Here is a 16,390-nt window from a genome sequence, read left to right as displayed (position 1 = left end):
TCTAGGGGTGTCTAGGAGTCCAGCATAATTCTGCAGCAGCAGTACGAAGTAGTTATTTTGTCCTTTTCCATTCTGTGCCAAACTAGTCTAGAATTTCAGAAGCGTCGTCGCTGACCGGCATGGTGTCCTCGTGTTGCAGAAGCGAGCTATAAGAATAATAGCCAACTCGCCCTCCGGTTTGCCAGCTCGACAACTATTTATATATCATTATGAACCATGACATTACCATCGCAATATATTTTAACATTTTAAAGCTCGTAAGAACCCACATTGACATATTTCCACACAGAGTCGTCAACTTGAGACGCTTAAGGAACAGGAATAGGGGCGTGGCAAAAACATCCAACTTCAGACTGACCAAATCTACCAAAAGGACATATTATACCGTTGGCCCAAAAATTTAGAATTGGATCCCCGAACAAATAACTGCTTTATCCAATGAAAATGCATCACACAATAAATTGAAATACGGAACCCTACAAATGACTAATTGATCATGCCATGATATTAATGAATTGTTTGAAATGTAACACAAAATTGTCAGCGCGACAATCTAAATATGAAAATTGAATAGTATGATAGAGTTATCAACTTATCAAGATATTCGAATGCATCGCCATCTATTATTAAGGTTCCTTATAACACACAAAGCATGTGCACCCTTTTGACATGGAATGTCACATATTTATGACGGGACTTTTAATTAGGTTTATTTTTCACACAGAATCCGAGCCTAATACAACCAAATTACAATCATCATGTGTAAAAGCCTCCAGGCGCGAACACTATCCAGAACATTAGCACATTAAAAGATCAAATGCAATTTTTCAACCACTGTGTGATCTGTGTAAGAATGTCCTATAATATTTATTTATTTATTTATTATTATTTATCAACACCCATCTCTCCAAGAAATCACAGCCAATTAAATACAACTAACCATACGTAGAACGCCTTTCGCTAGTTTGCAGATGGTACAGCGACATCTAGCGAAATACTTACACCCAGCCAACCAGTTTGCAGTGGTAAATGGTAATAGTGACGTCTAGTAACAACTTGCACCACGGTATATATTTGTACGCGTCAGTTTTGCGTTCAATTGCCCTTCACGCCCTCTATCGTTCACTTTCCTAAACATATCCTAAGTACATTGGACTTACTATTTCCTTTGACTGAAATCACCGCGAGCACCCATTCTGACACCTTACAAATTTCACAAATACGTCCTATCACTAGTAGTTGTTTGAGTTTCATTCCTTTAATCAGTGTTTTTATTTCTATGGCAATAAATTTCAAGATATCCTATCTTTTCACATGATGTTTTACTTTCCTTACTAAAATTACATATATGAAAGAAGTTTATCATAGTCTTCTCGACAAGGAAAGGATTCTATAAATTTCTCTCTCCATCCCATGTAAATAAAAAGGTGGATAATCCTTGATAACAAGTCTTAGCTACCCTATAGGGTAACTTATGTTTGTCTGAACTCTTGACCTTGTCAAGAATACTAAGGAATTGATTTAATATAACACTATACTTGATCCGCGACATCATTTCCTAAGTTGAGGTGATGAACTGCCACCAGACCCAGATGATGTTGAAAAATAGTCCCTCAACCTCCAGTGCTCACTTCTCCAACCTTCCTTATAAGAGTTGCTCCAAACAAAACCAAGAAACCACTCGTCCTAAAATCTTGAAACCATTTGTGTTCTCCGTCCTTGAACCCAAAGCAGTCCTTAAATCATGGCCGTGTCCTCAACCTGCCTGATGTCTCAGCCTAACACCACAGCTAAGACCTACAGCATTAATCTGTGCCGGGTTCTCCATCCCTGAACCCAACACACTCCTTAAATCATGACTGTATCCTTGACCTCCCTGATGCCATAGCCTAACACCACAGCTAAGACAATCAGCATTAATTTGTGCCGGGTTCTCCATCCTTGAACCCAATGCACTCCTTAAATCATGACCGTATCCTTGACCTCCCTGATGTCTTAGCCTAAAGCCTCAGCTAAGACCATCATCAGCATTAATTTGTGCCGGGTTCTTCATCCTTGATTCATGGCCATATCCTGGACCTCTCTGCTGTTTTATCCTAGTGCAGCAGCTAAGTTCATCAGCATTAATTGCTAGCTGTACTGATCCTCCTCCTCAATCAGTACCACCATCCAATCTGCAAATTATAATTATATGTTAGATAAGCTTTATTTTAAATTCCCCTTTTATTACCTCTTCCTTCTTCTTATTTATAGTACCTAAATATTCACTTCCTCCTTTAACCACATTACCTATGTAAAACAATTTTATGTAGAATTACAAGTATATTAGATGTGTAATATACAGGAAAACTTTTTCAATATGTTTTTGTACATGTAACAAAAAAAAAATGGATCACTAGTGTTGAGACAAACAACACATGTCACCGGCCACCTCCTTAGTCCAGAGCTGTCACTATTATGGTTTGTTTTTCTTTATTATGGTTTGTTTTTCTTATATACAACACCCTGATCCTTAGCTTAACATCCTCATAATTTACCATCATTGATTTCTTGCTATACCTTGTAGTCATACTTTAAATGTAGTAGCTTAGACAGAAATCCAACACCAATGACTAAATAAACTGTCAATGTCAAAAGATTAATACATTCCTAGTCTGATACACAAAAACAACAATGTTAAACTTAATGTTAATTAAAGTTCATCCCCATCAACTTCATCCTGAATAGATGAGCTCCAAAAAGGCATGTGACTTTCAAGCAACTGGCATTTGAGCACACTAGACAAAAGTAAACGGTAAAAGAATTGAAAGCCAATAAAATGATTATGATGTCACTTGACTTCAAAGCACAAAATGAAATATTTACACTAAACTGAAATATGACAGTGAAACTAGTTCTGAAATAATTATCATTACTGAATAAGTTAGACATCATTAGTATTTATTCCAAAAAGAAATTATCCCATGTGTTTATAAAACATTGTTCAGTTTATATTTCACTAGCTATTTCCTGTGGCTTCGCTCGCGTTAGAAAGAGACAAAAAGTAGCCTATGTCACCCTCCATCCCTCCAACCATCTTCACTTAAAAAAACATGTCAATTTGTCGCTCCGTTTTGCCATGAAAGACAGACAAACAAACAGACACACACACTTTCCCATTTATAATATTAAGTATGGATGTTTGTTTCTTTGACCTGAAGTCTATGAAAGCAATAAAATATACTGATTACTGATGCTCATTCATTCCTGAATTAAAACAGATTAATTAGAATAAGTATTCTGCATAAACACGAAAACAACATTTTCCACTCATAAGTGTCTGTATCTCAATCCATAACTTAGCAAGTCCATTCCAAACAATCGGTATGACCCGATCACTTCCCATACTTGTTGATATTACCAGTTATATGACCACTAATATCATTTTATCATATAACTCGGTCTCCAATACTCAAAAATACAGATTAACTTGTTTACCTGCCGTTCATAAAGTTGTGGACGTGGTTTAGGCGACAGTAAGCCTTTGATCCCTCTTGCTGAACTGAAGGCTATGTTCTGGTCTTAAATGAAAGAACTTCTCCTTGCTCGTTGTTTTATTACAATGCCAATCTCATACTGAACAGTTTGGGTTACAATCACAGTCGATATTAACAATACAATACACAAATTCCTAAAATTATCACAGCTTGGTTATACGGTTGCTTTTTCTAGTTTTTCCATAATGCCGATTATATCTTTTTTTCACGGTGACATCTGTCAAGATTTATGCGGTTCCCGCCTAATGTTTTATTTTTTTAAAAGGGCCAATCTTATTCAGGCACGTTTATATCTACCGATAATTTGATAAAGGCCAGTATACATATAAAATCAATGAAAATTATGAACTCAATGACGAAAGCTAACACAATGGACATGAATGAGTGGCCCTTGTCCAACATTAATGCTAGTGGCGGCGGTTAGAACTAATTTGACATAATAAAAGTTAACTTACTTGCAAAATATGTACAAGGAGTATTGTATTGTATTGTATTGTTAACATGGAAAATCCCGCAAAACGAGGGTAGCACCAGTCATGCACAGAGCGAATAGATGGGGAACAATTTGTATGGAAACCGCCGACGCAACTGCAAAGTTGGCCCGCAGTCGGCATGCAGCAGTTTCAATACTAGTTGCACTCGTATCGATCATCACGAAAATATAAACCTACTTGCATGTGAGTTGCCTTCTTATGAGAAGAATATGAATATATCTCGAACATCCCTAAGACGTTTCGTCATTGTATTCACCTAGTTTTAGGCGTACTTCAGGTCAGCAGAGCTAGCACATGATTGGCGCGAGATTATGTCTTATGTCATTGATTCAACAAGAAAACGACGTGTGCTCTATGTCGCGGCGAGATACTGTCGCGCCAATCATGTGCTAACCCTGTAGGAGCTTCAAATGTGTTGTATTAGTAATACCATTTTCTTCTTTTTTATTCGCTTAGCAACCATAGCAACAGGACCCGGTTTCACTAAAACTGCCCAAACCCAATTTTGGCATAATACATCAATCAAAAGCTTCGTCACTTTCCTTAACTCGGGCTCATTAAAAAAGTTCAATTCCATCCGATACGCACGCACACATATAAACACACTCACACACGCTTATACAAACTGGATATGAAAGAAACAATATTATAGATTCGCCGCTGTATGAGGAAGCTTTTGGCTGTAGTATATGTAAAGGTGTCAGATGCGGCATGAAAGCTCTTAAGTTACATTTCAACAGCAAAGTTACTTTTAATGTACCTCCTTAGGTAAGTTAGGTTATTTTTATGCATTGAGGTATAATGTACTAGAGAGGACACGGCGAACAAAAAGTTTGCGCCACAAACATAAGTCCAATGGACTTATGTTGCCTCAGTCAGTCTCTGCGCGTGGTAGGAGGACGTTGTCTCTGACTGCACACAAATAAAATGAAAAAATGCCTTCCTGTGCTATAAGATACTGTTGAAGCCATACGAAAAAATCTAATAAAAGTGACGGTGTCACATTTCATCGGTTATAAGACGAGCTATTTTGATCTAACTTAATTTAAGTAATTATTATAATGAAGGGACGGGCTCCTTAAACGCGAAGCTATGGCCGCCATTATGACAACTGGAATCATATGGCCCCTGTACACACATGGCCAACGGTTCCACCAGCCCTTTGTGAAACCCCTTGGCCAAGATAAGAGCCGCTGTTTACACATTGGCGAACCAATCACTTGGCATTGGCTCTTCATGAAAGATGGACGTGGAATGGAAAAGTCTAGGAAATTCTAGATCATAGACATTGACAGAAAAATTTGATTAAAAAATAATAACCCCGTAGTAAAATTTAATTATTTGATATATTAACAATTTTTTTAATATTATGATAAGAACATTTATCTTTTTTAGGAAATACATTAAACATTTGCAAGGTTATTTTATTTCCTAAAATCTACACTATTATTGACATAGATAAACTTATTATTTTCGTAAATATTTCACTACCGTCCTCTCTGACGGCTGACGACCAACTGAATGAAGCGCCAACGTGTAAACGCAGTTGGCAATTGGCGCCAAGATCCTTTGATGTGTGGACAAAAAACCGACACGAATCGGTTGGCCGGCAAGCGCAAGCGCCAACTGCCAACTTACGGCCAAGTAGCCCTCTACACACATGGCCAAGGGGGTTGGTGGAACTGTTGGCCATGTGTGTACAGCGGCCAATAGATGAATCGCGCAGACATGACATGTAGGTAATAAGGTATAATAATTGTGATCATATTCTGTTTTCAATATATAATATAAAAATATTTATTTCAATTTATAGTTTTGAATATTACACGGTTCTAATACGAATTTTAGTCGATAATATTATACAATAAGCATGATTTTGAATTATTTTTGTATTATAATTCTCATTATTGACGAAAAATAGTGACACCAAAACTGAAATAGTATTTAATGCAACCGGTATTTAAGGGAGGTAAAACAAGGTGAATGGCGCGATTATTATTCTGAGCGACAGAAACTTACAAAACTAATTTTATTCAAGGGAAATTTAAATTTATGAAAAAAACAATTACGTATTTTTATTTCACTGAGTAGAAATTAAATATAACAAAATGTATAATAGTGCTAAAAGTAAGCTACTTAGTATTTCACACACAAAGTATAAAACAAAGGTCTACACTAAAAGTGTCGCGTCCAGGTGGCCAAGTCTTACTCTATGACACGGTTCGCTTCACGCGCATGCGCCTCGCGCTGCCGCCGCTGCCGGTCGGCGCACAGAATATGTTCGAGTTGTCATTTCTAGTACGTAGTACATAGTAGTTCAATGTTTTTATGCGCTATTTTAGTTTCGTTCATATTGCATACATATGTATAGCAGCTAGGATAGGTATTCCTAATCGAAAATCATGCTTAATGGTTTCTCTAAATTTAGAGGAACCCAGAAAAAAAATTTAGGTATAGAAAGAAAGAAAGAAAGAAAAGGCATTTATTGCAACCAAAAAGAAAAAATAATAATAATTGACACTTACATACTAAACAGTACAGTTATATGGGGTTTGGTTTGTGGTTGCAAGAGGACACCACTCAGCATGTGCTCTGGCACCGATAGTGCCACAGCGCTGGTCTTCCGTGGAGCCCTGGGTCGGGCGATAGTGCAATAGATACAATAAGCTTGAAACAATCGTAGATAATAGATAATCTTAATCAGAAGAATCAGTGGCACACTATACAAGAACAAGAATAGAACACATAAAGGCATAGTTTTATTTCTATTTATACAATATTAAGTTTGATAGGTGGGGGCTCTTGATAGGAAATAGATAGGAAAATATAAATATACGGTATCAAGATAGAGATAGGAGGACGAGGAGGGGCGAGGAAGTGATAGATATATATAAGAAATAGTATACGTAAGAAAGTCAAATCATTCACGAACCAATTTTATAACCTGAAACTTAATTAATTTCAAATGTTAGCTAGGCAAGGCTCAAATTTGAATAATGGCACAACAATAAAACTAAGATTGATCTTAAATAATTACCTACGTTTTATCACAGTAGGTTATACAACTCAGGCGGACTTATCGCTTCATCTCAGCGAGTCGTGCCACTTTTCGTTTCATCTCACATCCCGCCGTGTACTGGTAGTAGAGGAGATATAGCCTTGGGGGTCATAATAATTACCACAGAGCCGAAGTTTGGTTTTTTTAGTTCTTTGTGTGTGTCTTTTTAACATACTAAAAATATAGTAAAATATATTTATGCAAAATGCGTTTTTTCGACCGCCAAAATTTGTATGAAAAATTACTATGAAAAAAAAATCCTAAAATTTAAAAATCGTCTCTGGTATCAACTTATGGGGAATTAGGCGCCAAAAATTTTTATACCGTTGATGTTTAGCAAAAATATAACAATTTTTCACTATTTTAGTAAAATAAAAAATTACAAAAATCATAAATTTGATGAAAGGAAGTAATTAAAACATACATTTCAGCAAAGTAATTTTTTTCATAGGTACCACACCATGGTAAATACGGGTACGATCCGCCTGGTGATAAGCAGTCACGGTATTCTATGACGCCTGCCACACTAGAACCTCCACATGCGCGTTGCTGGCCCGTTAGGGTACCTTTCCACTAGAGATGCGCTACGTCATAGTGTTTGATATCCACCAATCATGTTCACTGTTCACAAAGCGTAGCGCTAGTGGGAACGGGTTCGACTAAGCTGATTGTGGATATCAAACGCATCCATAACACATCTCTGGTGGAAAGGCACCGCGGGAAAAAAATCCTCCTAAGCCTACATCGAAAACAGATGCCTTAATCTCGCTGTCCAAGGCTCTAAGTCACGCGGCCCCGGTAGCCCAAAGAAGCGCTGGCTGGACGTCGTGGGAGCGGACATGCAAGAGAACAATCTCATGTCTAAGAATGCTGAAGACCGGGTAAAGTGGAGAAGACTGAGCAGGAAAGCGGACCCCGGCGCTAGGCCGGGAAAACGCTAGATTGAAGAAGAACCCGCAGTGTGCGACCATATACGGGTCCAGGGTGTGTGGATGCGCAGATTTATGACTAAGAAAACCAATGATTATTAGGTTTTGGTTTTCTCTCGTGTTCGATATAATGCTTTATCGATAGTTTTTGTTTGGGATGCGACAATTTATGTACTTACATTGAACAAGTTTATGGTACGAGTAAATACGGTTATCGCAATAGGAGGATTTTTCTCCCGCGGACGCTCCTTAGTCTGCGAGCTAGCTGAGGACTGTTAAGGGTGCCTTTCCACCAGATATGTATTATGGATGCGTCTGATATCCACAATCAGCTTAGTCGAACCCGTTCCCACTAGCGCTACACTTTGTGAACAGTGAACATGATTGGTGGATATGAAACACTATCACGTAGCGCATCTCTAGTGTAAAGGTACCCTAAAAGGCCAGCAACGCGCATGTGGCGGCTCTAGAGTGGCAGGCGTCATAGGCTACCGTGACTGCTTATCACCAGGCGGATCGTACCCGTATTTACCATGGTGTGGTATCTATGAAAAAAATTAAATTGCTGAAATTTATGTTTTATTTACTTCCTTTCATCAAATTTATGATTTTTATCATTTTTTATTTTACCGAAATACTGAAAAATATTTATATTTTTGCTAAACATCAACGCTATAAAAGTTTTTGCCGCTTAATTCCCCATGAGTTGATACCAGAGACGATTTTTAAATTTTAGGATTTTTTTTCCATAGTAATTTTTCATACAACTTTTGGCGGTCGAAAAAACTCATTTTGCATAAATATATTTTACTATATTTTTAGTATGTCAAAAAGACACACACAATGAACTAAAAAAACCAAACTTCGGTTCTGTGGGAATTATTATGACCCCTCCCATACAAATTCTCATTCCACTCCTCTACTATGGCAGCACCTTCGCCGCGGCATGTGATAGCCGCGAGCGCCCGCCGCCGGCCGCGTTCGATTCGAAATTCGAAAAATAAACGAGCGGGAAAATGTTTAAAAAATAATCAGCTGTTCGGTATTCGGCCATTTTGGTGTGACATGTTCGAAATTAGAAGAAAAATAATCAGATTTTGGTGTGATTTCCATGTGATTTCGTAGAGGATTTTTTGCGTTTTGTTTTTGCATTTAGTAATAATAGTTGTATTTTTGTTTTAATATATTTTGTTATCTATTATAATTGAAGTGAGTGTTAAATTATTTTTCATTGAATATGAAAAAGAATGAAGGTTTGAAATTCAATCAAAGCGCCTAATCACATATTGGACGTGAGATTCACCGTAAACCAATAACGGGGCAAGGTAAACAATATTATTTATTGTCAAAACGAAACGCAAGTACGCGAAGGAGTGAGATGGGAAACAAATCATCGATCTAAAGAAAATAGAATTCTCATACGAAAGGTAATGGCGGAACAATAATCGTGTAAAAGTTCACGATAGTTGCCCAACGCGGTAACAATGCAACGCGTCCAGATACATAGACCTCACACTAATCGATTTTGAAGGTACTTTAGTTCGATAGGCAGGGGTCAGGGTGACTTGGTCTTTTAAAGCGGTCATCTCATCGATAATGATCTGCAGATGACTTATATCGCGCTAACCATACAATAGCGGCCTAAACCCAACAATATGACCAATTAGTTCGCCAAGATGACCAAAACGGACGCAGCGATGACTGGCGGATTGGTCGACGACATTCTACACGACGATAAAAGAAAAAGATACGATTTAGAAAAAATGTCAGATAAATTTACCAACAATAACAGTATCAAATTAGATACAAACTTAAAGAGAAAAGTTAATGAAGACTTTATAGATAAAATAACTACGGATATAAATATAGAATTAGATAAAGATAAGACTATTAGACTAGAATTGAGACAGCCTGATACTAATTTAGAAAAGGATGTTAACGGAGGTTTGCTTACTGAAGATTATGCGGTACAGGACGAGAATAAAACTATAGGAGAGATCGTTAGCAACGAAGATGGATACATACAGAACGGTCAAGATGATGTAAGTACTTGATTTAAACCTGTAAAGTCAGATTTAACTTCTTAATCTGTTTTTGATATAAGTTTGTAAGCATTAAGCCCATAATAACAGATTCGGAACAGACATGATTGAGATTATTACGTAAAAAGGTTTGTAACTACCCGAACATGCTACTTGCTTCGTTATTTCCCAAGCTAAACCCTACAATATCGAAATGAAGATAAAAAGTGTATTATAGTTTTTTCTTCATAACTGAAGTTATAAACTAAAAGATATATAAGTATCAGTTACATTACAAAATGCAACCTAACATGGTCATGGGGGTCATGACCCCCCCCCTGGAGCCTAGGTTGGCCATACAAATAGAGCACCTGACCCCCCTCTGGGGCCTGGGCCTTTACCACGTGACCCCCCCCCCTGGGCATGAAGCTGGATCCGCGCTTGAGAGCGTGACATACCTGTCTCTATAAAGCACTTTTGTAATATCTAAATAATATCCCTTTCAAGAGTACGGTACTTCTAAACAGCTAAATTTCACATCTTTTCGGTGACAAAGATGCGCAGCCTGATGTCTCCGTCTTCTTTAAGTATTTCATCTGAGTTGCCAATAACAGCTTTTTTAGAGATTTTGATCATACTTTTGCCAATAAGAAAGAAATTATCTAATATTATACCCAACATAACTGTTCAAAACAGATTCACTAAGATAAAGTGGCCGAAGTTTTTGCAATAAAGTCAAACGCGCAAATAATTGCACACACAATCAAATATAAATTAGAACGCTAAAACGTTATGAAGCGTTTCGCTAGTTAAAAGAATCGTTAGTACAGCTTAGACTGAAACTGTAAATTATTATATGATATTATTTTTTTTAAATAACTGTTATGTCATCATCATTCGCTTGCCCTTATCCCAGTTTTCCTCATCTATACCTACATACAAATTGAAAATTATTTAATAACTTTATTAAGGTAATAAAAATTAAATAACAAATAAATAACAAGCTAACTCAAAAAATAAATAAAACAACTTAAAATTAAATTAAAAACTAATCTAAATTAAAATATATCTAAATAGCCCCCCCGCGGCATTGTGCCAAAAAAACATAAAAATAAAACATAAAACATACAAATTATAAATTGTGTTTCGATTTCAATCAATGTGTGGTTGATAGTGTAAGGCTAGATAGAAAATAAGGTTGCCAAAGCTCAACGAGGCTGCCGAGTATTAAGTTCGGCAACTCGCATGTGGAGTCCTGTAATACCTCTGCAGTAGTCTGGAGTTGCAGGTTTCCATAGGCTAGGGACACTGCTGGCTGCATCTACCTACGTTGTATTAAAAAACATATCATTCCTTCAGTCAGTTGCAGAAAGTTTCAAAACCTTTTTCAAGCAAGGTAAAAACACAAAGTGCGGTCGGCAATCAAAGGTTACAATTTGTGGGTCGCGAACGCAGGATGCCTTGCTCATGCGCAAAAGGTGCGCGTAACGGTTTCAAAAGCTTTTGAAAAGGTACCTAGTAACTAAATCTTAGAAAATATTATGCCTAGGGAAAACACCCCTAATTATGCAAATTTTATTGCATTCGAGTAAGTGTAAAAACTACAGAATAATATTTTCTCAAAATATGGATTTTGAGAAAATATCTAACCAGGGTGCGTAGCCGAATGGCACTAACGCTCACGAAACGCTCACGAAACGAAACGCTAATAGATATCTATCTCTATCGCTCGTGCATATTGGCGCGACAGAGCCGGACAAACTGGCGCGGCGATTCGTTTTCGTTTGGCGTCGGAGAAATGCCATTCGGCTACGCACGCAGCACTTTCTTATTATTCTCAATTCTGCATCAAATCACCCCAATAACACTTTTGGCTTATTTCTCAAATAAACTATCAAATAAACTCTTACTCCGTGTCAGTTACAAATATTGGAAAAATTATGTGTTATGGAAAAAAGAAAAAATTAGCCCACAAAGCCACATTATTTACAAAATACTTGTACTCACTTAAACCGCCAGTGATTTCTTCGTTCAGAAGTAGAACCCTCACCAAAATCTCTACTCTTACTTTTAGCACCTGGCGCTGTGTCCGATTGTGTACCCTTTACCCTTTGCCGATAATGTCACCGCCGAATTCACAAAATGGCGGGTAAGTAATTAAGAACACGTAAATTTATCAACCGCGCTGACAAGTGATAGTAAACATGCTTTTAAATTCTCGATTCGTTGGTTGTATCGGTATCCTTATCCATGTTATTTTGTAAGATATAAATTATGAATCTTTGTGAAGATTTACAAAGTAAACCGATACTTACTTATATATTCAATAAAACTTAAAACTTGTAATTTATGTAGGTCAATGATTGTACGAGAAAAATCTTGCTCACTTAAAATTAGACCATCTTCTTTGGCCTCCGATAAATTTGAAATATTCGCGTAAAATGGATAACAATATAAAATTATTTTACCATCGAACTGGTCTGATAATGGTGACGGGAGCTTCGTTTCTCTTAGCCTTCATTCAATGTAGGTGTTTACCAAAAACTTGTTGTCATACAATTTTTATAAATAAAGTTATCAAAACGTACTAAACAGTCCGATCACCCAATTCACCCCAGGGGGCCGATTTTTGAGTCTCACGCGTTCGAATTCAGAAAATTGACACTGAAAATAATAAGCAAGTCACCGTTTTCAACCGGTATTTTAGTAACAAAATCTCGTTTACGAGATTCAAAAATCGCCCTCCAGATATGTCGGACAAGCATAAACATATTTACTTTTATTGAACAACATAAATAATTTGTCCAAACCCGATAAAACCGTGAAACAAGATCGTGAGAACACCCGAAATGTCGCACGCTTTATATTACGCAATCACACCCATTTGCACCCATAAATATGTATGTTTATAATGCCACGGGTGCTTATCTCAAACAGCTTTATTTACTACCGTTTGTAACAGCTAAGGGGATCTGTCACGCCAATACGGAAGAGCGAAGTAAGCGTTTGTGCATTTGGTTATGAAAACTGATACTGCTTGACTTGCAAAAAAAAAAAGAATTGATCACCTCCCGAATTTCAATTTTAGATTTTTTTATTTACATGAACATATTTACATAATAATTTTAGATTATGTTCGTGACAAGACAGGTTTTATTTAGACATCAATTCTAATAGTAATCTAGCTTTTGTTCAGACTACAGAAAGAGCTTGTCATCATCAATCTAACAATAAAATTATTAGCATATATTTTATACATTTTATTGATATGCTTATGTGTGTGTCCGTAGTAAGGTCAACGAACTGTCGTAAATATGTCAGTCGTCAGGTGGCAGTTTTTGCGACACTTTGAGTGTGAAGGCACTTTGCGTTAAATCGAAGTCCGATTTAAAGTTTTGATACATTTTTTCTAATAGTTCCGAGTAGTTGACACTACTGGGGACGCTATTGCTATGTCTTGTATGGGAACCCTGCATTTTATGATTAAGCACTGAGACTTGGCACAGTTGTTCATTGGGTGGCCCTGAGTAGATAAAGATCGGGAGGCATCGAGAGCCCCCCTTAATTTAGGAAGGAGGAGGGGGGAAGGCTGGCGCCTCCGCGCTTCCTTTGAAACCATATTTCTCTAAAACTATACAAAATAGGGCATGCGATATATCATTTTCGGATAAATGAAGGACGAGGAATTCATTTTTGGAACAAAAAAAATGTATTTTAGAACAAAAATACAAAATAAAATGGGAAAATCTGAAAACGAGATTTTTTTTTATACATATTATTGCACATTTTATGAAAACTGTAATGGTTTTTTCTAAATAAAAAATATTATTTAATAGCTACATTAATCTAGTTTTAGAAAATGTATAATTTATTATAGAAATATATTATACGACGAGTGATAAAAAATAATTTACATCGCCCGATAGGGTGATTTGAATGGTCATTTCAATAAGTTTTGTCAATGATTTCAGGTATAATCACTATTTTTAACACACGAAAGCCGTAATCATTGTATTTTATGGCTATTTTAGTGATTACTTAAAATAAAAAAAAATACAAAAATTAAAAAAAAATTAAATGTGATAACTATTTTATAACATTATCCTATTTTGTTCTTTCTATACAATATATATCTAAAAGCAATAAATATGAATGAAAAGCCACATTTATGTAGTTTATAAAAATATATAGTTTGTTACATAAATATATTACGAAACGCGAGATAAAAAATAATGAAAGTGACGTGGCAGGGCGATCTTGATGTACGGTACGGGTCAGCTTGTATGATTCGATGAGGTGAGGTAAAGGTACTCAAAGCTCTCAAAAAGTGTAGTTATTTAGAGTACTTCAAATTAAACAACATACTCCTATATAGTCTGAATATAACTATTTATATTACATGAAATGATCGATTGATATGATAGGTCAGATATATACATCTGATCCTAATACATCTTGTGAAATAGTAGTTATCTATATGATTTGCATAATTTAAGGATAATTCTTACTTGACATATTTATTATTCCAGATCTGCATCCTATACTTTGGTTAACGAGTGACGAAAATAGTTATTAACCAAAAAAGACCGCCAAATTAACAGCATTTCACCGACAAAAGCTGCCTTGCACCATTTTTGTAAGGGTTCCTAATTCAAAATTTGCCATTATTTGCTACTTGTGGCTGGACGAAAGTCTGTAACAATTGGGATTTGGGAGCCTACTTGCCCGCAACGTTGCCTGTTGCTGCAGAAACATGCCTCGAAATTGTCGGATGCAGGTGTAAAAAACAGTGCCCCGTAAGGTGCAATCGTAAAAAAAGACTTTTTAAATTAAATGTTCGGAGCTGATGTGCTTATGCAGTGGATGTTGTGATATATATGTCGCAGTAAGATAGATAAAACCGTTATATAGTTATTACCCTAGGAATATAATTATACGTCGTAACATAGTTAAACGAAAGCGATTAATTGCTATCTTACTAGGAATATAACTATAATACGTTACTAGTTTAGTCAAATAGTTATATGACTGGATTCAGTCTAGTGAAATGATTGTAGGCAGGAGTGTGGCGGTGCGGCAGAGGTATAGTTATAACCCTAGGGATATAATTATATGCCGTAACATAGCTAAACAAAAGCGATTCATAACCATCTTACTAGGAATATAATTATAATACGGTACTAGTTTAGTTATATAATTATATCACTGGATTAAACTTAGTCTAGGGATATAATTATAATACGTCTCTAAGTGGGACTGGAACCGGGTGTCCCGGTTCTTTATAGTTCTATACCAAAAAAAAAAAAAAAATCAAAAGGAACCCTTATGTCGCGACTCTGTCCATCCGTCTGTGTGTTTAGAGAGAATAAGTACATTGAATTGGAAATAATTAACGAATTCTTGCCCTAAACAATTCTTCACTGTGGTTTGTTTGTTTAACGCATATAATTATATCCCTAGGGTTATAACTATACCTCCGCCGCACCGCCGCACTCCTGTCTACAATCATTTCACTAAACTGAATCCAGTCATATAACTATTTGACTAAACTAGTAACGTATTATAGTTATATTCCTAGTAAGATAGCAATAAATCGCTTTCGTTTAACTATGTTACGACATATAATTATATACCTAGGGTTATAACTATATAACGGCTTTATCTATCTTACTGCGACATATACATAATTAAATTCAGACTATTCATGTTGTTTTATTTGAATAACTCAAAATAGCTACACTTTTTGAGAGCCTTGAGTACTAGCCCCGATACACATGTTTTCGTCTAGTCACGACCATTTTTTGAGGTTCTCCTTTGTACAAAAGCAATGTCTTAGTTCAAAAATCATGAATGTTTAATGCTAATACGAATCTAGTTTATTTTTTATGGCACTATTGCGCAATAACTAACTATCTTTGATACTGAAAGGAAAAATATGACGATAAAACCGGTAAAACCGATTTAAGGGGGCCCAAAGAAAGTAACTAATTTCTGCTAGTAAACTAAAAAATCATCAAGCCTATGCATGCAGAACTGCTTTAGGAGAGGAGAACGTGATTAAGACATTTTTTCTTTTACATTATAAGTCACATGCAATTTTATTTTACAATCAAAATAAACTATATGTATTATAGGACTTTTACAATTTTCTGTACTGGGTCGTGATATACCTACATGTGTAAACGTTATTAGAATAAGTATATTTCTGTATTACTAGACGAACTCCACTGCATAGCGGGTAGTACCTTTACCTCACCTCATCGAATAATGCAAGCTGACCCGTACATTAAACATTTCATTTTCATTATTTTTTATCTCGCGTTTCGTAATATATTTATATAACAAACTATAT

At 36.2% G+C, this 16,390-nt stretch overlaps 1 protein-coding gene across 3 annotated transcripts in view; it reads left to right on the top strand.

The window, feature by feature from the left end:
• LOC125237685 (transcription factor AP-2-epsilon) overlaps positions 1-16,390 on the top strand; it is a 100,304-nt gene that overhangs the window by 31,502 nt on the left and 52,412 nt on the right. Inside the window, exon 1 of one of the 3 annotated variants that reach the window (XM_048144830.1) lies at positions 9,746-10,059. The exons of the other annotated variants lie outside the window; for them this stretch is intronic. Within the exon in view, the coding sequence (XP_048000787.1) occupies positions 9,781-10,059 (279 nt within the window). The 5' untranslated portion in view covers positions 9,746-9,780. Of the gene's footprint in view, positions 1-9,745; positions 10,060-16,390 lie in introns of those variants that run through there. 3 annotated transcript variants of the gene reach the window in all.

The sequence above is a fragment of the Leguminivora glycinivorella genome, chromosome 22, assembly GCF_023078275.1.
Source record: "Leguminivora glycinivorella isolate SPB_JAAS2020 chromosome 22, LegGlyc_1.1, whole genome shotgun sequence".
Classification (NCBI taxonomy): Eukaryota; Metazoa; Arthropoda; class Insecta; order Lepidoptera; family Tortricidae; genus Leguminivora; species Leguminivora glycinivorella.
Note: the sequence above shows the minus strand (reverse complement) of the source record. Positions and strands in the feature narration are given on the sequence as shown.